This window comes from Condylura cristata, unplaced genomic scaffold, assembly GCF_000260355.1.
Source record: "Condylura cristata isolate star-nosed mole 26May11 unplaced genomic scaffold, ConCri1.0 scaffold00004, whole genome shotgun sequence".
Taxonomy (NCBI): domain Eukaryota; kingdom Metazoa; phylum Chordata; class Mammalia; order Eulipotyphla; family Talpidae; genus Condylura; species Condylura cristata.
Window position 1 is genome coordinate 30,704,457 of NW_004567105.1, and position 26,799 is coordinate 30,731,255.

Below are 26,799 nucleotides of genomic sequence, written 5' to 3' on the forward strand. Positions count from 1 at the left end.
TTTTATACATTTTTTTTTCATTTCAGTTGTAATCCCATGTGCTTGTTTCCTTCTCCTCCCCTGTAGAATGTATCTGGTTTATAGTTGTTAGTTGATGTTCTTTTTTACCTTATTACCACTTCACACCAGCGAGGAAGGCACATATTAAATAAACAAGCGACAATAAATGTTGGCAAGAGTGTGGAGAAAAAGAAACTCTCCTATACTGTTGGTGGGAAGGCAAACTGGTGCTACCACTATAGAAAGCTGTGTGGAGGTTTCTCAAACTGGAGTGTCTTTTCTATGCCTGTGATGGTGGAAAAATTGGGAGCAGGACAGGTATGCCAACTAGTCTGATGACTCCTAGTTAATGACTAGGACCTAACTGATTCATTTCTACTGATGAATGCAACTCTGACTTCCTCATGACCTTAAAATCTGGAAGTTGAGTCCAACAAGGGTATCTGATGGTATGCATCATCTTACTTGCCTAGAAGCCAATGTCTGAATTGGAAACTCATAGTTAAGCATAGAAATTGATGGTTGCTCATTTAGAGAGTGTGTTGAATTTTAAAGATGTGTATGCAGTCTGCACTTTATATTGTTTTATTTTGTTTTATTTCTGGTTGAGGTGGGAACAGTTTATTTCCCCTCAGTGCTCCTGGTAAACAAATTTGTTTAGTCTGTTAAGAATTTACACACATTGAATATATTAAAGGGGAACATTTGTCCTTGAGAGGGTGTTATTTCATGTCTGGGATGAGAAAAATTAACAGAACTAGACAGCATCTTTGGTTACACTTTACTCTGGTAGAGTCAGCCTCTAACACTAGACAAAAGTCAGTATCTGCTGGGACAGCATTAAACAGCCTAATTAATGTGAAATTGAATTGATTTGTATTTATCTGAAGTCAGTAACAAAGAATTAAGACTGGGCAAAGAGCAGTCTTAATTAGTCTTTACTAATGGAAAAGCAGTGGTAATTCTAGAAAGGGAAACATAAGCATAAACAAAGAAGAATGTCAAGGATGTCTTGATGCCTATCTTTGGTCTCTGCATGAAAATGTCTCCTAGGAATGTTTTGTTCTCCCTCAGGTTGAACTCAGCACCTTGAGCCAAAACAGACAGGCAGCCACTTTAGCCCAGGGGAGCCTTTATTATCCAAAAAGGACGCTGAGGCCTTTTCTTCCAGATTCAGTCATTCCTCTTCTTTAGAAATTCTCTCCTTGTCCTGATGCCCACACAGACACTGTTTATCCAAGACAACTTTTCAAACTGCTGTCCCTTTCCTGGAGCAAACACTTGAACTCAAATTTTCACTTCTCTTCTGGATAAGAAGAGCCTTTGGGGGGGCTGAACTTAGAACAGTGACTCCCCCCTCCCCTTCCTGCCCAGGCAGTCAACACAGTGTCTCTAGGTCACCCTGTCCACATCAGTCTCATAAAAATACTTCATTACATGCTGAAAAAATGTGTGCTGCAGTAGCCAGTCCTCACTTGTGCATGTTTGACTTATGTCTGGGCTATCTAACTAGAGTCCTGGGGTCTCAGCCAGTAAGGCTTCTGTTTTCCAGACATCTTAGCAATTGCCTGCACTGGCCACCATCTTCTGGTGAGGAAGTTTTTGAGGTTGATTGGGGAAAGATTTTTTTTTTTGTCATTAGCGATTTGGACCCAGATTCCTTGCTGATTTTGTAGCTACAATCTTATAAAACAAATAGAAAAAAAAAAAAACTGAAAAGCAAGCAAAAAATCCTCAGGATGTAAATGAACTTTCTGAATACATAAATTGAAGCAGTCAGACTTTGAGACCAAGGTAGCCTATGTATTCCAAAGGCTGGATCAGTTCCATTTATAAGTGGGAAAAAGTTAATTGACTGAGCTAGAAGTATATGTTTGGATATCCTGACTGGAAAATAGTCCTTTACCGTAAGGCTTTTTACCTTAAATGTTTCTTCTGGGCTACAAATTGATTTTAAAAAGTCTTGAAAAAAGTAAGATCATAAACAGCAATATCCTTTTCTGTGAGCTGGAAAGGAAACTTACCTATATGCTGTGCAGCAGATCGTAAGTGACAGGTATTTTGGTGAGACTAAGAACTAGCACTGTATCTGTTGGGGGTAGATGATGTCCTGAATGAATGTCACCCACTGATATTTTATTGAATCCACGCCCATTTCACTGTGAAAGAAAACCCAGGCACCAAGGATCACAAGTCCCATCATGCCATGAATCTGCCATGATTTTTGACTTCTTGAAATGGGGATTGCTGGGAAATAAGGGTGGAGGTAAGGAACCATATTTGATATAAAATGAAACACTTGTGGGCCTGGAGAGAGAGCTTGGGTTATGTGTGGAGGGGGAGAAGAAAGGAATTATGCATAAAGAATCTTAGTACTTTTTTCCTTGTGGTCCTATTAGGTAAAAATAAAGAATTTCAGGAAAACTGTGGATTGTACCTTCTTGGAAAAAGGATATAGTGTCAATAGGGATTAGCAGGAATTTGTTTTTTCTTCTTTTGTTTGTTTTGGAAGAATATATAAACCTATATAATCACTGCTACAGTCCATAACAAAGCCATAACTTTAATTATATCCTTGTTCAGTGAATTCCTCTTTTCCCTATTATCCAGACCAAAGTCAGACAGTGCTCTAAAATCTATCCTCATAGTTTGGATTTGCCTATTTTTGAACATCACATAAATGGAATCATGCAGTAATCACTCTTTTGAATAGGGCTTATTTAATTCAACATATTTTTTGAGATTCATTTATGTTGGACTTCATACCAGTTTGAGAAATTTGGAAATTTAGATAAATAATTAAATAGTCATGCTAACACATTTTAGAATGTCCCAGATATATAAAAGACAAAATATGCAAATTGAAGAATGCATCATAAGTGAAAGTACTTGTCTTTGTAAGTTTTAAAAATAGCTCATGTTTTAAAAGTCTACTTCCACCCAATATTTGATATATCATCTTAGAAAACTTGAAGTTGGGAACATCAGTCAGAGGAGTAATATGTATGCTCTTTGAGGGAAGAGATTTTTGCTGGTTTAGGGTCCTAGAAGAGGGGTAGGCAGATAGAATATACCCAGTGGATATTTGTTGAATGACAAACAACAAATAACATTCATCAAATGTCATTTTTATCTTTTTATTTTCAGATTGTAGGTGAAGGGAATTTTGACATTAATCCCTATGTTGCTATGAATATCTTGATTGTGGTGGGTGCTATCATCATGATACTGGGGTTCCTGGGGTGCTGTGGTGCAGTCTCAGAAAACCGCTGTGTGCTTCTTGCGGTGAGTTCAGAAACAACCCAACAGGTTGGTTCAAGTTCAGAGTGCTGAGCATTGCTCCTGTACCCTTTTTTTTTGGGGGGGGGTTCTAAAGTACTTGCCAAGATTCTTAAAACTCTAGGTTAAGTTTAGAGAGCTCAGTTAAGGAGGTTAATATGATTAGTTTAGATTAGGGGTACCCTAAGAGAATAGAAATCTTAGTCATTCATTTAGTCATTATTCAGTTATTATGCTGTGTACCTGCTGTATGCCAGGTACTATGTTAAATGATACAGACACAGACCTTAAAAGTAGAACTCATTTGAGAAGATCAAGAATAAACATCGAGAAGATCAAGAATAAACAATTAGTGACCATGGATGTGTCCCAGGAAGAAAACAAAGATAGAGAACCCTCAAGTCAGGAGTAGAAGTGAATAAGGACCTTGACTGGGTGAGGATGTGATGATTTTTTTCCAGGGAGAGTGCAATGCAATTTGGGCATTTTGGGGGAACTCTAAGGTCTGAGGAATGTCTAGAGAGAGTAATAATAGATGATTTTTAGTAAGTGAAGGGGGAGCTAAATCTGAGTGTGAATTGTGGACCAATTATATTCTAGGAAAATTGTAAGAGAACACAATATTTGGTTTTGTTTCTTAGAAAACTTCAAGTAGGATGGATTGGTGGGGGTAACAAACATTCATTTTTAACATATATGGTAAAAAGTAGTAAATATAGAAAAGTATTAGAAAAAAGCATCAAGTATTTATTAGTTATAAATATGACAAGAGTTTATTAGTCATCATCTAAACTTGTTTGTTTAATAAAAAAATGTATTGAATCAGTCCCTGAGAAAATATTTTTAGCTATTTGTTTAGAATAGATAGAGATAAGAGTTTGAATGGAGTTCTCACAGCATTCCTCATGTTTGCTTTTTAATTAATAAAGTCTTATTTGCAATTTAGGGACTTGACCTACTCAGAGAGCTTGTCCAAATATTTAATTTGTGGGCTGCATTTTAAAAATTCTAATTAGAATGTGCATTTATGACAAGATCCCAGTTGATTCTGATAATGGTCGAAGCACTGTATTAAAATCAATTCTGAATTTGTGTTAGATGTTTTGAAACTCTCATTCAACATCACCGCAGTGCCTCTAATATTGATCAGTGATTTTTTTGTTTGTTTGTTTTAATTACTTTCTTTGGTCAGTCATTGTCAGTATATCTGAGAAGTAATGGCCTCCCAATTTGCTATTGATATTTGATGCAAAGAATGGAGTTTGTGATTAATATTCCAACTGTGATTTGATTCCAACTGAAGAAAGAAGTGCCCAGCTGCAATGTGCCAAGATTTTATTTACTCAGTGCACAGGGATAAAATGTGTAATATGTAATATAGCTATTATCTTTTTCCTCCTCTCTCCCAGTTTTTTATCGGCTTGCTTCTGATCCTGACTTTGCAGGTGGCAGCAGGTATCTTATCAGTTTCTTTCAGATCTAAGGTATGTGCACATATATTTGATGACTTTGGCAATGTCTAAAGAACTAGAACATGACTTTGTAGTATGAATAATTTAATATTATCTGTCCACTTTCAGGCAGACCATATTCTGAGTGATATTCTTTATGAAAATGTACGCCTTTTGACTGCAACAGATGATGCTGCGAAAGTGTTCCAGCAAGCCATAGTTATGTTTCAAGAACAGGTAATTAGAACTTGTAGGTTTTTGGAAAGAGTTGAACATAGTTCTGTGTTTTCCTTATTTTTAACAAGCATTTTGCTTAGTGATTGAAAAATGTCTCCCTTTTTGCATACTTTGACTGATTATTCTGTCACCATACATACGATAAGAGAAATGCAAGAATACTTCTATTGTTTTTCCAACTTCTTTCCAAGTTCTGAGGCAGTTTGGAAGGCAGATTAAGAAGTTACTTTTAGGCTAGCTTAAGCCTTAATTGGGCCAGATTAATACATGTTTTGTAGTTACCATTTTGAAGTATAATGTGTTTGTGGTAATGGGATTCTCTCTCTCTGTCCTACCTCTTGTTCCCTTAAAGTAGCTGTGGCTATAATTTATTTCTATTTACTATGGACTAGCCCATTCACTTCCCAAATCAACTTTTAACTCTGTGTGGTAGATAATAAACTTCATCATTTGCATCTTACAGATCATGGAGATCAGGGTATAGGAGAGGTCTAAGAGCTAACAATTGGTGGAATTAGAATTCAAACTCAGATCTCATTTGTCAATTCTTTATAATCATTATGTTAGACCCTATTTATTTTTTAAATTGTTTTAACTCTTCTGTTATGTTTAAGGTAATGTCAAAACTTGGACTTAAGTTGTTGAAAGTGTGCTTGTATCTGCCTCCTGCCTAATCTTCACAGATGTTAATCGACTTTCTCTTTGAGTTTATATACTAATTCCCTATTACACATTGATGGAGTGTGCTCCTGTTGTATTCCTCATGCTGATCATTGATCTAGAGATTTGTGTCATTTACTGTATAGTGCTTTGTTCACCAAGTGATTATAAAGCTTTCTTGGAAGTCCACATCATCTGCTTCCTCAGTCACTCTCACATCTGATCTTGTGGCCAGATAGCATGTCAGGTTTAACCTCTCAAGTTCTATCCTTTAAATAAATAATTCCTATGGAGTCCCGAGTTAGATTCTATTTCAAGCATAGATTGATCTTTGTGTACATATATTGGAACTTACTTTTTCTTCAGTGTTCATATCAATAACATTCAAGAGTATTTGAACAAGAGTGAGCACATACATGTTTACCTTGAAAGACAGGAGATTGAATCAAGCTTACCCTCATTACTAGTATTAATATTGACTTTGGGGTCAAGTGAAATCTCCAGCTCTTTGACATATGAGTTTCTGCACAGTCATATATTTCTGCAATTAAGTCTTTAAACCAAAGTACAAAACTTTATATATGCCTCAGTTGATCTTGTTAGTTTAAGCCCTTGCTTAAACTATCTTTGAAATTCAGTTATGGCTTCCAATGTATTAGCCATTACCCCCATTTCTGTATCAACTACAGAGTTGAAAAGATACTTTCCATATTTTTATCTAAATCATTAGTGATCGAGGCATAAGAACAAAGAGGGGACCCTCCCTGGTGGGGCAGCAGGTTAAAGCACAGCACTAAGAAGCTAAAGCCACTTCTTCATGAGTTCGATCCCCACTTGCCCCGGAGGTGACCACATGGCGTGGCAGATGTCTCCTGACCCGCCCGCTGCTCCCCTCAGCAGTGTACTTCATCTGTCTGCCTGTTCTGCTCCCCACTCTGTCCCTGGTGAATCCTCTTACCCTCCGCATTTCTGCTGCATCTCTGGCCTGTACCCCAGTTCTGTATGAATAAATAAATAAATCTTGAAAAAAAAAAAGAACAAAGAGGGAAGGACACACTATGGAGTATGGTGGTGGGTTATGGGTGATTTGGAGGTGGGTACACCTCTGGGGTAATACTTGATGGGGATATTTCAATATAACCTGAATTTATAAAAAAATGAATGCTTGGATAAACAACAGCAATAAAAAATAAAGTCATAAAAATAAATAATTAACGATAATGTTGAACCAATCACCTTCATGTGAAAAGATAGTAGGAACAATTAATACAACAAAACCAAACTAGATAATAATACAGATAATAATAGCTAACACTGGGCTAAGCCAGTGTCTGGGCTAAGTATTTCTTATTTTCACATGGGTTCTCTTACTTTCATTGTTTCAACCTATCTATGAATTTCATGCTATTATTAAGAACTATTATTATCTCTATTTCACAGTTAAGGAAACTGGCCCAGAGAGGTTCAGGTAATGGATAACATGGTTACCCAGCCAGGAAATGAAAGTTCTTTCGATGTCCTGGCATTGCAGTGTAATTGCACCTGGAAAACCACCCAGATTTGGATGTTTCCTCTTCAGTAATTTTTTTTCTATTTTCATCTTTGAAGAGCTTTTTCTCTGGTAAAGCAGGTAGAAGAGAGATGATTGGCTCTCTCTATCATCAATGATATTATGTGTCATATATTCTGAATCACTGGACACAGTGACTTGCTTTTCTTCCCCAAACAAATTCCTTTGCTCCTTTCTCTTGTTTCCCATATTTTAGTTTATTTGGAGTCTTAACCTTTCTGATAATTTTCTACACACTTCTTCCTTTCCATGTAGTACAGTTCTCCTAAGCATCCCTTTTGTTCTTTTACATACCTTTTAGTGTTTTCCTTCTTCTCTCCAAAACTGACCAAAGACCATGAATTGGAAATTTTACTTGTAAGGTTTTTCAGCTTTCTTAGCAAAGTCTCCTTAAAGGAGACCTTGTGTCTTTTGTGAACTCATTGAAAATGTCTTCTCCTAAAATCTAACATAGATCTGATTATTGTCCTCTCTTTTGTGATTAAAAAGTAAAAAGCAACTCTTTCATCTTTTCTCAATGCTTGCTTCTGCCACCCTATTTCATTCCTATTAAGCCCCAAATGAAATATTTCTTCATTTTTGTTCCAACATTTAGCGAGGAGGATGAAGAGACATTCATAGCATTTTAGGGTAATAACATTTAATAATGTTTGGAAGAATACGATTCTGTGTGTTTACCATGCTGTATTATCAGTGACTACTTTTTCTATCTACTTTTCAAACAGTTTAAATGTTGTGGTTTGATCACTGGACCTGCTGATTGGGGAAACAATTTTAATGAATATTTCAAGTCATGTGAATGCTCACAAGCATCAGGTCTTTGTACAACTTACCAAGGAAAGACTGTTTACAAACAGGTAAGAACTAAATCAAATTTGGCACTGAAAATGATTCTGTTAATTTCTTTCTTCACTGTGAAAGTCTCTACAAAAATTAATTTGTAGTAATTACAATGGCAGCTATGATTTAAAAGTTGCAGAAATCCCCTTTTATCTTTTATTTAAAGATAAAAGAGGATCTAAAAATGTGAAAGTATTTAATTTCTTCTAGGGGTCGGTCTGGAATTTAATAAAACTGAATATTAATAGGTCAAAGAAATAGTCTTTCAGGGGAAAGTAGAAGTTGACAGATAAACATTTATTGTATCCTCTTTTGGTAATTTTAATCATTATTCTTTGCTTTTTCTATTTTAAATAATATTCTAGAAATTAATATTTTCACATTATTTTTTAAATAATAAAAGGTTTCCTTTTTCTAATTGAAGGCTTTATCTCAAGGACTTTATAGAGATAAAGAAAGGATCAGGCTTTTTTTTTTTTTAAAGATTTATTTATTTGTGCATACAGAACTGGGTACAGGCCAGAGGCTCAGGGGCGGCAAGAGGCTTCACCAGAGACAGAGTGGGGAACAGAACAGGCAGATCGAGGAATTACACTGCTGAGGGGAGCAGCAGGCGGGTCAGGAGAGGTCTGCCACACCATGTGGTCACCTCCGGGGCAGGCGGGAATAGAACTCATGTGGAAGCGGCTTTAGATTCTCAGTGCTGTGTTTTAACCCGCTGCGCCACCAGGGAGGGCCAGGATCAGGCTTTTATGAATTTTGATCCTAGGTAGAAGTGTATCTACCAATTTACCTAATTATTTATTGCTCCACCTGAGAAGTTGCCTCACTTCAAGTGAATTTTGAAAGTTGAATTTATATGTTATGTATCTTCCATATGTGGATGTCAATGTAGGTATAATCACACTTCTTATTGCTTAATTCATCAGATATTTATTTCATTATTTTTAAAGATTTATTTATTAATGCATACAAGAACTGGGGTACAGGCCAGAGGTGCTGGGGTGAGTGGGTTCACCAGAAACAGAGTGGGGAGCAGAACAAGTGCATCCATTGAAATACACTGCTGAAGAGAGCAGCGGGTGGATCAGGAGAGGTCTGCTGAGCTATGTGGATCAGCTCCTGACTGGGATCAAAGTCCTGCTTCAGTGGCTATGGAGAGCTTCATCGTGCTGTGTTTTCACCCCTTGGACCACCAGAGTTGAGCTTATCTTTTATGTATTGTAGATATCATATTTATTTCACATGTGGATGTCAATGTAGGTATATCACATTTCTTATTATAGTTTAATTCATCAGACATCAAATATTTATTGACCACTTCCTGGTGCCAGTTCTACAGACCCTGGGAGATCCATTATTGAACAGAACATGGTATCTGCATTCATGAAGCTAATGCTTAAATAAGGAAGAAAGATAACAGGCAAGCACAGTCCAAAGAATTAACGTACTTCTTGGATATAGGCAGGCACAAGTGTTATGAGCCCCATTTAATTCAATCTTCAAGATTTAACATTTGCTGTTCTAGAGAATAATGAGCTTTGTCCTTTACCACAGGGCTTGACATAACTTCTCCCTTCTGAGGGGAAGAGGGTAAGTACAAAAGTAACAATTGGTGTTCAAGTTGTACTTACTTGTTACTATTCTTCAGTGACTACTTGTGTCAGACAGACTCTTGCTAGAAGCAGATGTGCTTCTGGATTTTTTAGGCAATTATAGACGGGTGGGGAGAGAGGCAACAAAGCCATTATAATTTAATAGATTAATTTCTGTACTAATTTAAAATTATTTTCAGTCTAGCACTTGTTCAAATATGATTACTGGCATGAATTACATAGTAGGAAATGGCAATAAATTAGAAACTTCTTTATTGCTACTATAATACCCCTTTCATTAATTTTATAAAAATTAACCATCTTGTTTTGAAGGGAAATTGGGATTTACTGTGACTAGTAACAGCAGTTACCAGGAGGAGTAACGGAGGAGAAATCATCAACCAGATTACAGAACTACCATTCATTGTCAACATAATAGTCTCTAAAAAAGTTTTCTTCTTTTTTTTATTCTGCTCTATTTAATTTTAGTGACACAATATCTCTAGGGAAGGCGGAGACATAAATATGGTGCAAATGAACACAGTTTCATCTTAGGATAATGAAGAAATCAGTAAATTCCATCGAAGATTCATTTTTATCTCCTGTTAACATTCAACTCAGGGATGTTTTTCCTCAGGATAGAATTTTGAAAAGCCCTACCATTATTCTAAAAAATAATAGACACTCACTTCAAATTTTCACATAATTCAGCTGAATATAGGCTGGTAGCTAGAGCAGTTCCCAAAAAGAAGTCCATAAATTAAAAAAATACTTCCATCTGCCTTTTGTCATTTGCAAAAAGCCTGGAAAAATTAGTGTCTGAAATGGCCATAACTTACATTTTATTTTTCCCTCCCTTTTGCCAAGATAACCTGGCTATCATAAACTCTCTAAGTATAATGAGTGTAACTCAGTAGAGATGATCATTAGTCTCATAATTAACCCTAAGTGGTATAATAATCTCCTGGAATGGTTGCTAATTTGGGTAAGATGAGAGGGGAAGATCCATGCAGGAACGATGGGATAAGACTGTCTTAACTCAACTTTATGGAAAACTTTATTTTACTTAATAAATAGCAGTATCTTGTTAGTCTTTTGCACATGTAAGACTGTCATAGGGCTGATATATTTTCTGGTAATATTACAAAATCACATAGTATAATATTTTATATTTAAAAATTATGGTCATTGGAATAGTTAGGTATGGCCTGAAATATTTTAAAATTGGAATTGCATTCTGGTTTGCATAAACTTCAAAAAAAATGTGGCAGTCACGGACGTTCTAAACTTTCTTTCTAATCAAAAGTAATGGCTTAATAGTTAATGAAATGTTTTAAATGATATGTTTCTTTGAAAAATAAACACAATACTGACACACATCATTAAGGACTTTTGAAAAATTTTTGTTTTAAAAGTGAAAATATGAATTATTAGCTGAAGCCCCAGGGAAACACTGCTACAGGTTACAAACCTAAACATTATACAGTAAATATGGTAACAGTTCTAAAATGAATTATTCGAAGACAGGATAAAATTATTATTTGCAATGCAGTCTCTGTAGATTCAGAAATTAGGGGAGTGATGGGAATTTTTGCTCTTCATGAGATTTAATGGGCAGACAGACAACAGTGAGTGGCCTTTTGGAGAGGAGGAAGAGCAGGGCATGGAATGAATCATCTAAATCCTTTGGCCGAGGGTGTTTAGCTACCAAAATAAATTAATCAAATTGAAGTCAAATTTTATTAAAGGTAATTTTTATATATTTTTTTTTAACAGCCATGCATTGTTTGTTTAGAGGACATAGTTACTAGACGTATTCAAGTTATCATCGGGATTGCGTTTGGACTGGCAGTTGTTGAGGTATGGTACCATCTTTTGGTACTGACTATTCATTGCTCTGTTTATTCATTAGTTCTTGTGCGGAAAAAAAATTAAATCGATTTCTACAGACTTCTTAGTTCCTGATACCTTTCCCAGGGAAAACTAGGACGATAATTAGTTTTCTGAAGTTAGGAGGAAAAACAAACACATCCCAAAGAGAGTCTTTAAAATTTTTTACCATTCTTCCTGATTTTGAAACAAAAGACTGAACCAAAAAATGTGGGGTGATGTTTTTATTTGTTATTCCATTCTAGAGAAGTCTAACATGTTTTAAGAACCTTTGATTCTTTCACTGAAAGGACTATGAAGTCACCTGGAGAAGGTTTAAGGTTTATGTATTTACTTCATTAGTTTAACTATTAAGGTTGAATAAAGTCCTGTATAAGAATTTTATCTTAGGAAGTCAGGCTAGCTGAGTGGTCCAGAAATTTTATCTTCATGGATGCACTTGGCTTTGTTGTTTTTAGAACGAAGTGTACATTTCAGCTCATCGGAAATTCTCTGCCAAAAAAGACAAGATTTAACTATTTCAGAGAAGTGACTTTAGAGTCATTCCAGATCTTGGTTAATTTGGATAGCAAGTGAGTCAAATTCAGTAACAATTCAATTTCAGGACTGGCAAGAATCCTAAGAATGTGTGAAGTTGGGTCTCTGGTTAACCCTGAGAGCTGTTTAGAAGGTTATCACAGTGAGTGAGTGAAGTCTGCTCACTTCATGGTAGATTATTTGGTGTCCTCTTCAAGCTTTCTGGTAACTTGCTACCTCTTGTGCCACATTCACCGCCAGAGCAAAATTTTAACAGGGAAATTTTAAAGCAGTTTAGTGATCATCTGGATTATTGGTGGAATTTCTCAGTCAACCATAGCGAAAGGGTAGGGTCTATTAGTGTTAAATTGAGTATAACTTTCTTCAGGCCAAAATGAATAGTTGGGAATAAGAACTATTCTCTGTTGGTAGATATCGATGTGTTTCTTGAAGCATTATATGTAATCAAAGTCAAATGATGCCGTGCATTGTCTATAATTTCAATTCTTTCTTTTGTAAAATGTACTTTGTCTTTCCACATTGTATTCTGGGTTAATGTTAATTTAGAAATAGGAACTATTGATCTTGACTTTAATCAAATGATTCAAACAGCAGCCTTTAAATGAGATTCTTGATGGGTGGGTCATATATATGTCAAATAACATCTAAGACTCAAGTTCAGATTGGCTATGACTGGCTACAACCTGCAGGTGCATTTCAAAAGAATCTCAAATGTAAAGGCAGAGTAAATAAGGGCCTAATCAACTGGAAATGTTGTCTCTCATATCAGAGCTAAAGTCATTGCCAATAATCTAATACATCGAATGAAAATAAAACTGTAAGAGAAATAGTAAATTTCAATATATATTTTTTTAAAGATGCATTTATTTATATGTACAGAAGTGGGATACAGACCAGAGGAGTGGTGGGTGAGAGGATTCACCAGAGACAGAGTGGGGAGCAGAACAGGCAGATCATGGAAGTACACTGCTGAGGGGAGTAGTGGGTGGGTCAGGAGCGGTCTGCCGTGCCATGTGGGTCATCTCCCCGGTGGGGGATCAAACTCATGCTGCAGTGGATTCAGAGAGCTTCGTAATGTGGTGCTTTAATTTGTTGTGCCACCAGTGAGAGCCCAAATTTCAATATTTTATGCAATTGGTATATTCCATGTTTTATTACATATTAATTATTTTACTAGTAGTTTTAATGATATTTGTAGGAAAATAAAACTCCTTTCACAGGGTAATTTATAGATATGGAATTTACATGGTAATATCATCCAATATAACCATATTTTAAGTTATACCAGTTGTGATTTTTAGACTCTATGGAGATATGGTAAATGATTCTAAAAACTGTTTGAAATTTTTGTTCAAACCCTTTGTCTAAAAACTGCTTTTTCTCTAGGATTTGAAGAGAAGAAATATCACTATATATCCCTCTCTTTTTATTCAAAAAGGAGCTTTGAATATAGTTTTTTGATATTAAATCTATAAAAATATATACAAAATTTATGTTATTCTACCTTATACTCATTAATACTCTATACCTAACAATTAGGCCCATATTTATTCTCTGTTTCTCAAATTCAAGAAAATACAACAATACCCAAAGTGAAACCCTTTAATAAATAATTTTTAAAGATTTATTTATTTAAACATACAGAACTGGGGTACAGGCCAGAGATATGGGGGGTGAGAGGATTCACCAGAGACAGAGTGGGGAGCAGAATAAGAGTATGTACTGAAACACACTGCTGAGGGGAGCAGCAGGCAGGACAGGAGTGGTCTGCTTTTCCATGTGGGTCACCCCACCCAGGACTGGGAATTGAACATGTGCTGCAGTGGCTGCAATAGTTTTATAGTGCTGTGCTTTAACCTGTCGCACCACCAGGAAGGGCCCCCTTTAATAAATTTAAAGAAGGAAATCACATGTCTCCTGCAGAAAAATATATTCTAACCATCTCTATAAAACAGTTACAGGAGAAAACCCTTCTCCAACATGCAATCAGTGACTGTGATCAATCAAGCCAACAATTATTTTCACAGCTCTGTTAAGACTACCTAGTTAGTCAAGGGACCTTCCTGTGGCCTAGGGGTTAATTCTCAGCGATATCACCACTATGTCCTGAGTTGTATCCCTGGCTAGGGAGCTAACCCACATATGGCACAGCACACCTCTCCTGTCTTGCCTGATCTTCCCCTCAGCAGTACATTTCATTAGATCTGCCTGTTCTGCTCCCCACTCTGTCTCTGGTGAACCCTCTTACCTCCTGCACCGCTAGCTTATACCCCATTTCTTCTCTGTCAAAACAAAAACAGCAAAAGACTACCTATTTGAGGGATTTCTCTCACATAAGATGCCAGAAATCTGCAAAAATGCATTAGACTATCATATTCTTCCCTACATGACTGTGGCAACTTACAAGCTTCTAAAGTGATCAGCACTTTCTCTTCACACTTTAGCCAAGAAAAAAATCATTGACACAATTAATCATGACTTTATAGGACAAATGTAATCCTGATAGGGGTCCCAGGCATAGAGCGTTAAAAGAGAATAGTGATAAATTTACAATGTTTTAGACTACTTTAGAACATAGGAACTCATGCATAATATTTAGCAAGTTTATCTGAACCTTAGTATCTTTGCTATCTGATGAAACTCTTCCAATTAACTTGCTTTTTTTTTTTTTTTAAAGATTTATTTATTTGTGCATACAGAACTGGGTACAGGCCAGAGGCTCAGGGGCGGCGAGAGGCTTCACCAGAGACAGAGTGGGGAGCAGAACAGGCAGATCGAGGAATTACACTGCTGAGGGGAGCAGCAGGCGGGTCAGGAGAGGTCTGCCACACCATGTGATCACCTCCAGGACAGGCAGGAATCGAACTCATGAGGAAGCGGCTTTAGATTCTCAGTGCTGTGCTTTAACCCGCTGGACCACCAGGGAGGGCCTGACTTGCTTTTTTATGAACAGTGATGAGTTTTTTTCTACAGAGCTAGTGAGATGCAAGAAAGTGTGATCTCAGCTGTTGAGGCTGCTGATGAATGATGGGCTTTATTTCAAGGTTGTGACAGTGAAAGATGAGAGTTACCTTATTAGTTTTTTTGCTCATTTTCTTTATTCTTTCCTAAGACTTGTCTCCCAGTCTTGAGAAGGGATCAAAGCAAAAGGACTAAATTTCAAGCCTGAATTTTAGAATACTTTAAATGTCAGTTGATCTTTTGCAGATAGTTGGTGTCTAACTTCTTTTAAGTAGTTCTAATTTAAAATATAGTTCCAGGAAAGAATTCACAAGCAGGAAATCTCATTACATTGGGAATATTTTAGATGACTCAGCATATATGACACCTCACCCTCCTCCTGCTTCCCCTCAGTGGGGGCTGATGGGAAGGAAACTAGATCTTTAATGTACATAGATCCTTTCTGCCATTTCTACATCAAAGTCACAGCATGCACTTCACCAACTGCAGAGCCAATTAGGGCAAGTTTTGGGGTCCTTCATATATGGGAGAGTCATTTAATGAGATGGAAATTGTGTCCCAGATTTTCAGCTGTGCTTTTTCAGTTCAAAGGAAATTCCTGAATTAAGTTATTCCCTATAGATTTAGCATTTTTTTAAAAACAATCTTTTTTTTCCCACTCCTCTTGGCAATGCCTAAAACTATGGCAAGAGAAATTCTACACGCCTTTGTTTTAATGCAGATGATCTAAACCAGATGGTCATAACCCCTTTAATGGAAGTTATAGGTATATTTAGCCCCCAAAGCCCTGACTTCCTCATAACCCAGGGACAGAAGCCCCATGGACGGCTGTATTTTTTCAAGAATGGCAGGGAGGTTCTAGGGGCTACAACGTCATGTAGGCTGGCAGGAGGAAGATTGGTCAACTGAAAACCTTGATTCAAACACAAAAATCATCAGAGCTTTCTCAATGTCTTTTTGACCCACTAGCATATCTAATGTCTGAAGAAGAGAGATGACTTTTAAAAATAAGATTAGAACTATTAGCAGCTAGCAACTTTTCCTTATGTATAAAGTTCTTTTCACCTATTTTATCTGTAGCATTTCCCCTCAGAGCACATGTTAATCCTGTTATTTTGTTTTCTAGGTACTTGGTCTGGTATTTTCTATGATCCTGTACTGCCAGATTGGGAAAGATTGAGAATGTGGATATGTCAAGCTATCACCAGTTAAAACTACTTCCTTTAAATTCATAACATCATAATCATAAATGGGTGCTGTATAGGCAAGGTGTAGTTGCCTTATTAAAATGCCTCATTTCCCTAGACCACAAATATCTGAAATCATATTAAAGCCTAAGACACAAGAAATATAATATGAATGTGAATTTTGACTCAAATCAAACGCAATATTGTTTACATTGGTGCTTTTCCATGTATGATCTTTGCATTTAAGTGGTACAGGGCTTCAGTTGTTTTTCTGAAGTCATCAGTGTTGTCATCTTCATCTCTAAGTGATGGGGTCATAGTTATTGATAGTTAAGACAGTAAATTTTTTTTTAAAGATTTATTTATTTATGTATACAGAACTGGGGTACAGGCCAGAGGTGCAGGGGCAGTGAGAGGCTTCCCCAGAGACAGAGTGGGGAGAGCAGAATAGGCAGATTGACTGAAATACACTGCTGAGGAGAGCAGTGGGCAGGTCAGGAGAGGTCTGCTGTGGCATGTGGGTCACCTCCTGGGCTGGGATCGAACTCATACTGAAGTGGCTTCTTAGTGCTGTGCTTTAACCCGCTGAGCCACCAGGGAGGGCCAAGACAGTAAATCTTTTTAAAAGCAAAATTCTATTCTGTATAGTGTACTCAATTTTAATGATAAGATTGAAGTATACATTGAAAAGATGTATACATTTTAATGATAAGATTGAAGATAACATTGAAAAGATGGAGTGTAGGTCAGCTAAATTGCCATCTCTTTTCTCTATGTCGATGTCTATTAATGGTATCTCTCTTTTCTCCCTGTTTTGGAGCAGATTTGACTGCTGTCTCTCAGACTGTATATCTCTGTTACCTCTCTGGATCAATGCTGAAAAATAGTGTTTACAACTACTTTTTGCTTTCCAATTTTTCTGGATATTGTTACATTTTGCTCTTTGTTGCAGTTCACAGTGAAAGAATCAGATCTTAAATGAACCTTTGTAAGCATTAGCCAGATCAATATGCTGAACCCTTCTAGTAGACCAGAACAACACCCCATGTTACTTCTCAGTAAAACACTAGAGGTTACCTCATACCCCCTTGCCAGAACAGGCTATTCATAGACATATCTTTCCAACTCTGTGCTTGGTGACATAACCTGGGTAGCTTGAAATCTACCATAGAGAAAACATTTATACCATAGAAATTGCAGATGCTATAATATCAGGGCTTTCAAATTTACTTTTCTGAGAGTTGTTTGTTAAACATTTGCTAGCACACTGGTTGCTTTCTCAGTAAAGACCTCCCAAAACCTTTCTGATTTTTTTTTTTTAAAGATTTATTTATTTGTGCATACAGAACTGGGGTACAGACCAGAGGTTCAGGGGCGGCGAGAGGATTCACCAGAGACAGAGTGGGGAACAGAACAAGCAGATCGACGAAGTACACTGATGAAGGGAGCAGCAGGCGGGTCAGGAGAGGTCTGCCACACCATGTGGTCACCTCCGGGGCAGGCGGGAATCGAACTCATGCGGAAGCGGCTTTAGATTCTCAGTGCTGTGCTTTAACCCGCTGCGCCACCAGGGAGGGCCCAAAACCTTTCTGATTTTTATGAAAGAAATTAATGCTGTCTACTGTTGAACTTTCTGTAGATCATACAGTAAATTTGCACTTTGGTTTATTTCCTCAGCATTTTGTTTTTGGGATTCATCTATATTATGGCCTGGAAGTACAGTTTGTTTGGTTATATAATTGATAATATTGTGACTGTATATAAATAAATCACAGTGTATGTATCCATCTTTGTTTTGATAGGTACTGCGTTAGCTTCTAATTTGGCACTATTATGAATAAAGCTACCATAAACATTCTTCTATGCTTGGTAATATGCAAAAATCCTCATTTTGGGATCAATCAGTAGGAGTGGAATTGCTTTATGTTCACATATTGAGCTTTAGTAGATTCCCTCAAGAAATTTTCTTTCATAGTTATGCTCATCTATACTCATACTAGAAAAAAATGAGAGACTCAATCTCCCTTCTGAGAAGGGGGAAGAAAAGATAGTCAATCAAGTAGATCTGAGTGATTGAGAAGGAGTGGGAAGTTTAGGGGAACCTCAAATTTAATGGTAGGTAAAGCATTTCCATGTTTCCCTGTTTTTGATACAGATAACCTTCTCTGCATGCAAGTCATCTCCCAAAAAGTATATCAGAAACTGAACTTTCATTATCTTACATCTTATTGCTATAGCATTGTGTAGATATTATTGTTATCCTCACTTTTAAAGAAAATGATGGTTTAGAGAAGTTAGATAGCTTCCCTGAGCCAAACAGTTAGTGATTGGTGGACATGAAATTCCAACCTTGAAAATTGCATCCTCAAACCTGGCTGTGGACCATGCTCTAACTGGCTTTCTAATAATTGGTTTTATAATTGTTTGTTCATGTGTTTGTCTTAGTAAATTAAGAGAGGAAAAGAGAGAGACAGAGTGCATGTGTACCTGAGTGAGCTAGCTTTCTGGTGTCTGCTTTTATAAGGACACCAATTCTATCAGATCAGGGCTTTGCCTTTAATATGTAATTTAAGGGCTCTCTCTGGTGGCACAAGGAGTTAAAGCTCAGCATTATGAAGCTGTCTGCAGTCACTGCACCACAAGTTCAATCCCCAGCCAGTAGATGACCCACATGGCACAGCAGTAGACCTCTCCTGACCTGCCTGCTGCCCCCCCAGCAGTGTATTTCAGTCAGTCTGCTTGTTCTGCCTCTCACTCTGTCTCTGGTGAATCCTCTCACTCTTCCCCTTCTCACTCCGAACCTGTACTTCAGTTCTTGTATGCATAAATAAATAAATCTTTTGAAAAATACCTCATTTAATTCCCTCTTCATATACAAGCATGTTGAGGGGTAAGGCCCAAACAAATGGATTTTAGGTGGACACAATTCAATCCATAGAAACTGCTTCTACAGGTGATAGAAGAAGAGAGATGCCAAATGAGAGAGCAAGATACAACAGAGAGTAGCAACCATAGAAATTTGCATTCACTAAAAGATCTGTAGAGATAGAGACAGTGTCATTATCAGAGTCCAGGTTCTGGGACCACTAGGGACAGGCTCAGGGACAGTAGAGGTAGGATTCTCTCATAGGAGTAGGGGCCATGGATGTGACTCATGGTTGTTACCAGACAAGGGAAAAGTGCCCTGGCTTCTCCTTCCTGCCCATCCCAACATCTCCTAGTACCTCCCTTTGACTGATCATCTCATCTCAACGAGAGCAAATAAAGATGCTTGGGCCCTGTAGCTACTGATGCAAAGTCCAGTCAACAATGGCAAGGCCTGGATTGAGAACAGAGTGGGAAAGCTGTCACAGCAAATGGAGATTTCAAGAGAGGCACAAGAGTGCTGAACTTCCTGACTTAGGGTATGAAAAGTGTGGAGGAATAACAGGATTTAAAATTCTTACAAGAAATTGTGTAAAGCTTCTCAACTCTTTCTCTTTAAAATAAAGTTCATAGTATGTTAGGGATGGAAAGGACTTTAGAGCAGTTGTTCTTAACTAGGGCCCATTTATCCCTAGGGGTATTTGACAGTTTCCAGAAGGGGAGGGTTACTGGCTTATAGTGAGTTAGGAACACTGAATCTTTCCACAGTGCACGCCGTAACAGTGAATTATCTGGTCTACAATGTCCATGTTGCTGTGGTTAAGCAACTTTGCTTTAGAGATTCACATCTGAATAATAAGAAAATATCCTTTTCCTTGGGGACAGTAAGGGACAAGTTACCAGGGAAAGTAAACTGAGGCAGGAATCATCCTAGCCAGGCTCCAACAGCTTGCTAACTTTTGGGGCTTTGCAAGTCACTTAATTTGCAGTTTCCTAACCTGCTAATGAGAAATTTTATGTAGAGGAATTTAAATTCTCTGTCATCACTCAAATATCTGCTTATACTAAATTCTTAAATGTGTTTAGTATCCAGCTGTAGATATTTTAAAATGTCAACATTTATTCTCTTGTGCTAGTTCGCCAAGCTTTTAATTTTGGTCTTTGGTGCTGAAGGCAATTACAAGGGAGGTGTTTACTCTATGGAATGATATTAAAGTCAAATTTAAGAAAATGCTCATATTTTACCTTCCTGCTTCTCAGAACAAACATAATATTCAAAACATATTAAAATGGGTTAAATTAATTAAGAATCCAAGCAAGAAAAAAATAAAAGGAAACTCTTAGCAATTACATTGAATTGATAATTCAATGTAGATGAAAATGTTCCTTCTAATTAAGAGAAATGTAGGAATTATCTTCTTTTGACTTAAGACCATACAATTGTATTAATTAAGATATGAGTTTATATTAAATTTTGACAAATGCTTCTCAAATGTGTCCACTTTTCTGCTTAGCTGTGGTTATTCTTTTTATCTGAGCTCTCAAAGACCTTCTAAGGTAGAAAGTGAACAGCCTACTCGTCGTCCTTTCTGTCTTTGTTTACCTTACTGGTAGATGCCTGATTTTATTAGTGTAGAATGAGCCCAACTAAAATATTTTATTTCCCACCACCCACTAGAGTGAAGTACCTCGTTAACATACTTAGCAAATACAAAAACTAAAAATACACATAGTGAGGATAATTTCTTGTCTTCCACAACAGGGTGGTCCATTTCTAATTGATCTAGCAATGATGGAAGAACATGTTTTTAAGCAAAATGATTTTATTGGATGCCACTTAGAGCACTGGGGTAGAATTTTATCATATGCAATAAGAGACACTCTCAGTGTTAAGCCTATAATTTAAATTGACCAAAAGTCAATAGTTATGCAAATTGAGGGCTAAGTGTGCTATGTGATCTAAGTGTCTTGCTGCATTGTCTCATGCAGTCTTATAACAGTCCTGCAGAGATTTCTCATTATCCTTGGCTTTCAAATGAGGCTAAGAAAAAGTAGGTAACATATCCAAGATCATTCAGCTACTAGATGGTGAAACCATAATTTGAAGGTTGACCATTTTTTTCCCAGATTCTATAGCTCTGATGACCATCTGTGATAATAGAAGAGTTCAAATTCCTCACATTAAAAAAGAATGGCTGGTTAGTGTAATCTCTTGATAATTCCTGGAGTCAAGTTAATTGGTTGTAAATTTGGACACTTGTCCACTTTCTTTTATAGATGCAGCAATTTTAATGTCTCTGCAAACATAGCACTATTTCTGTGTCTTTCATTCAATAGAAATTTTAAGTAGCTATTATCACTATTATAAGAATAAGAAATTTAACATTATTATTTAAATACGTACTTATCAAGTTTTGGGTTTGATGATGAAGCTTCTTTACACTTCAAAGAAAATTCATGGGCCATCATATAAGTCATCTTCAAAGCCCTGAATTTTTAAAATGGACTTTGACACGAGCATCACTACAGAATGAAAAATCTGTTCAGAATTTCTTTCCAAGACTGCTGCCCAGTGATCATATTAAGGAGTAGAACCAAAAAAGACAAGGAAGAGACAGTTGGCTAGGAATTGAGTCACATGGGATGGGAGACAGTAAATGAAAGCAATGTAGTCTGGGAATCATTGTGCTATTAAACAGCATGTGTCAGATCCATGGAGAGTCAGCTCTATCAGCTTTGCCTGCAAGGTGAGAACCAAATAAGTCAATTCTATTTAATACAACATGAGCATTAGTTGTGGCAAAGCCAAGAGCAATAATCAAGAACAAGGCGACATTGCACCTGGTTTGCAATATCTCCAAGAATAATTTGTAATACTAATTCAAGTGATTCCAATAGAACATGTTGTTCTCTACAGAATTTGTGATTTGGGGAAACAGGCTAAAGTCCATGGCAAATTTTGCATGAAAATGGTCAGGAATATGATAAACAAGCAAGAAATCATAAATAAGTTAACAACTGGAAGTCATGACAACTGGCAGTTGTACTTATTTAATTACAAAACTACTTAATATTGAAAAAGACAAATCAAACTAACTAAGCCAAGAAAATATTCATAAGTAAAATTACTATTAAATGTGTATAATGATATTAGGCTGTGGTGAGTACTTTTTTACTGGGGAGGCTCTTGTGGGTCTGAAAGTTGAAGCTATGTGTTGTCAGGCTAAATGCCCAGTAGGAAAGGACGATCTTAGGAAAAGCAGATAAATAACTTTGAAAATAAGTGAATTATACATTTATTTACTTTTAAAATTTTATTGTCTTACATTGTTACTCATTTCTGTACAATATTTGATTTCTTAGTCAACATAGTTCTATCACCAAAGCACTCGTGATCTGTCACCATAATTCCTGTTCTCTTCTCTCCCTGTTCTCGCCTCTCTTCTTCCCTCTCCTACTTTATGCCTCAGGTCTTTGGTCATCTTGCAAAGAACTATAAATTTGAACTTCACTGAGATATTGTTCCTCACTTCTCAGATTGGCAAATATCTCAAAACTGGTTCATGTGTTTTGTAAACAAGGGTGTAGAAATAGGCACACCTGTGTAATGCTAGTGGGCTTACAGGATGGTCTAAACACTTGGGAATGTCATTTAAAATTAATTTCAAGTAACCTTTGACATAGTGCTTTGCCTATACATATTCCAGTAACATTCTAGCAACAAAAGCTCTGAAGACTAAACTTATCTCCTCAAGGTAAGGTTGTTCTAGCAGTAATGTTGGTATTGCCATTTTGCAGCTAGTTCACATATAGATATGATAAAATAAAGTAAGTAAGTAAGAATAATAGTTACTAAGAACTAAGCATGTTAGAAAAAAGATACAAAAAAATGTAGAAATCTATACAAAAAATCTATACAAGTAAATTTGAATTGTCAATATCAACATAAAATTAAACTGTAAGAAAACATACATTTCCTAGTTCCATTTATGGCCAGGGCTTAGCAATAATGGAAGCATTGATGCTCCAGTAACAATGCACTGAGTCTCCTGATGGTTGTTAGTAAATGCCCATGCCAAAACCAGGTTATCTAACCTGTTCCTCCTAAGAGTGGGACTAATTGACATCATTTGTCTGTCCATGTGATGTAAAATGAAATAGACAAAGTCAACTTTGAGGTATGTTTGCCAAAATTCTGTAACCTTTATCTGATCATGTTTTTTTTTTTTAAGATTTTATTTATTTATTTGTGCATACAGAACTGGGGTACAGGCCAGAGGCTCAGGGGCGGTGAGAGGCTTCACCAGAGACAGAATGGGGAACAGAACAGGCAGATTGATGAAGTACACTGCTGAGGGGAGCAGCGGGCGGGTCAGGAGAGGTCTGCCACGCCATTTGGTCACCTCCGGAGCAGGCGGGAATCGAACTCATGCGGAAGCGGCTTTGAATTCACAGTGCTGTGCTTTAACCCGCTGCGCCACCAGGGAGGGCCTATCTGTCATGTTTTGACACATACTTCTAGTTTATGAACATTCAAGGGATGGAGGTATAAGTTAAATGATAACGTGGTTGAGCTGGGAGTTAGATAAAACCAAAGTATGGTATTACAATGATCCCATTCTGTTCTCTTGGCAGTACACTTGTATTTAGATTGATAATCTTTACCTTGAACCAGATTGACTAAACCTTAAGAAAACTTAAGCACAGAAAAGCATACAAATATGCACATCAACAGCCAATAGTGGAGCGAAAGTCGTTTTATTTCCCGAGTGCAGCACTGCATTTGGTATAGGCACCAGCACAAACGAAGAGGCTAAGAGCTTCAGAACAGCCTCAGCTGCAGGGAACCATCAGCTCTTGTTTTCATGCTCAGTTGGTGGTAAGCTGCTTCAGAAACCCGCTCTTCAGTACCCGTTCATCATTACTAAATGAACAATTTAGAAAATAAAGCATTGATGTCAAAACTAACAGGTGTTAACACATAGTCCTCTTCCAGGTCCTTATTTATTTATTTTTAATAATAATAATAATAAAAAGATTTATTTATGTTATAGAACTGGGGTACAGGCTAGAGGTGTGGTGGGTGAGAGGATTCACCAGAGACAGAATGGGGAGCAGAACAAACAGATTGATGAAGTACACTGCTGAGGGGAGCAGTGAGTGGGTCAGGAGAGATTTGCTGTGCCATGTGGGTCACCTCCCTGGCAGGGGATGCAACTCACGCAGTAGTAGCTTCTGAGAGCTTCATAATGTGGTGCTTTTAACCCATTGTGCCATGAGGGAGAGCCCCAGGTCCTTTTTTATCTGGATGTGGATTTGATAAATTCCTAACAATAGCTTGAGATAGTAGAGAAAAGAAGATAACATCTAGAGGCAAGTCATATGTCTTGAGGCTAAAATACATAGAACTGGTACACAGCTGGTACACAGTTCCTTCTGGGGTTATGCCACTACATAATTGGCCTGGACAAAATCAGAAAGGTCATAAAGAAAAAAAAATTGGGGAAAGTTGTCAGTTATTCAAATAAAGTGGCGATATAAAAACCTTTTTTTGGATAATTTGGTAACAGATTAATATTTGATTAACTGTGTTAATGTGAAATGATAACCAAATAGGAGAACATACTTGTTATTGTTCTATTTCAACTTCCTGTATTTTTAGCATTTTAATATTAGAAACTTGGGAAAATATTTTTCAAGGATAGCACTAATTTACAGATTGATACAAAGTTGAACAAAATCTGCTGATAAATGAGATATTTGTTAGATAGTAGACTTCAGATTTTCTGCTTCAAATCACAGCCAATTAAGATTCTTTATAGTTACTTTTTAAAATGGATGACTTGGTTTTGATTATATACTATTCAAGTAAAATTAAGGAAGGTACCTAATTATGGATATCTTTTTTTGATATGAGTTTAGCTTTGATTCCTATTCTTTCCATTTTGTTTCAAATTTATAATTTAAAACATACAAACAAGAAAAGAATAAACCAGCTTCCCATGACTATAATGCATTTTTTGAGTTGTATCTGTCTCGTATAAAAAGGATGTAAATATAACAGCTACAGATATAATCTGTTTCACCCTGCTTTCTTCTTACCACACCAGAAGAAGCCATGGTCCTTAGATTACGGTTTAAAAACTCACAAATGTTTTTTATGCTTTTAATCTTTTTATTTTTTTAAAAAAGATTTATTTATTTATGCATACAGACCTGGGGTACAGGCCAGAGGTGCAGGGTGGTGAGAGGATTCACCAGAGACAGAGTGTGGAACAGAACAGGTGGACTGAGGAAGCACATTGCTGAGGGGAGCAGCGAGCAGGTCAGGAGAGGTCTGCCTCGCAACTTGGGTCACCCCCCGGGCGGGGGTCGAAATCACTCTGCAATGACTTTAGCTTTTTAGTGCTGTGCTTTAACCCACTGCGCCACCAGGGAGGGCCATATGCTTTCTCTTTAAATAAAATGTGTGTAACCCTATAATTTGAATTTTAAGAGTTTAGTGTCAACAGGTTCACATTCTTTTGTAACTTAAAAACCCCCACATCATTGTGACATTGAAACAGACATTGATTAGAATCTGAAGGACTTACAGCAAGTAAACACGATGAAGCCCTCTGATCATTAAGAGATAGATAATCTTATTTTAAAGTAAGCCTCATTCCAATGTATAATGTGAGAAGTGATTTGTAGGTTTCGTTTCCGACTAATGTAAATTTTGAGAACTGGCATCAGAGTGTACTTTACTTATCCTCGTATTTAATTTGGTAGGGTTCATAAAAATGTTTGGTAGTCGATAAATTTAATACATATTTTGGAATACATAAATGGAACATAGTAGACTACCCCACAGAGAAACAACGATCAATCAGTCCGTGTGTCACTGTTGTATAGTGTTTTATAGCCCTTCCCATTAATGTATCAAGGCATAAGTCAGCTCCTGTGAGGTCGCAGCAGTTCTATCTTTTCCCCTTATAGTTTAAACTGTTTTCCTGATTGACATTATGTCTTCTTCAACTCTACCTCCTCCCTATGCCCTCTCCTTTGTTCACATATATTAAAAAGAAAGAAAATCTCGACACACTAAAGTGGTTTTCCTCTTCCTTTAAAGTGTATAAAGCGCATACTTTCTAAGGTATAATGGTCTATAATTAGCTAATATACAGCAAGAGCTAGAAACCATAATTTTAAATGAAATTCTTGCTGAATTGCATGGACAGAGTTTATTTGCTACCTCAACGAGCAATTATCTTTCAAGCATAGTTATTTTATGACTGTTTAGAATTATTTATAAAGCTAAGTTACAGTTCAAGTAAAAATTTCCACAAACTGCTCTATCATGGTTCACTTATTACCATCCTCTAGGAACTTGACCCTTTGAAAGGGGATAAAAGGCTCAGGAAATAAGAATAATTCCATTTATTCCCTTAGTAATCTTATCAATGGGTGGCGTCAGATGAAAAGGAAAGCTAATATTTTCAAGAATTGAAACATTATGCTCCAACTCACAAAGGAAATCCAGGACCATGGGGATCATCTTGGATATAATTGGGAAGTTGGAAATATCTTTCTTCTGTATGCTTGTACCTTCTCTTTTCAGAACTCTTTCCCCAAAGCTCTCCTTTCCTTGGCTTTCCCTATCTCTCCCTACCCTGAAGACTGTACATTTATATCTGACTGTACATTTCTCCATACCCACACACTTAACTGTACATTTATATGTGGTG

At 36.9% G+C, this 26,799-nt stretch overlaps 1 protein-coding gene across 1 annotated transcript in view; it reads left to right on the top strand.

Annotated features, from left to right (window-relative positions):
* TSPAN8 (tetraspanin 8) overlaps window positions 1–16,200 on the top strand; it is a 65,592-nt gene extending 49,392 nt beyond the window's left edge. The window contains exons 5-10 of the mRNA XM_004676510.1: window positions 3,148–3,285; window positions 4,689–4,763; window positions 4,860–4,967; window positions 7,923–8,054; window positions 11,409–11,492; window positions 16,147–16,200. Coding sequence (XP_004676567.1) covers window positions 3,148–3,285; window positions 4,689–4,763; window positions 4,860–4,967; window positions 7,923–8,054; window positions 11,409–11,492; window positions 16,147–16,200 — 591 coding nt within the window. The remainder of the gene's footprint in view (window positions 1–3,147; window positions 3,286–4,688; window positions 4,764–4,859; window positions 4,968–7,922; window positions 8,055–11,408; window positions 11,493–16,146) is intronic.
* The last annotated feature ends 10,599 nt before the right edge of the window (window positions 16,201–26,799 follow it).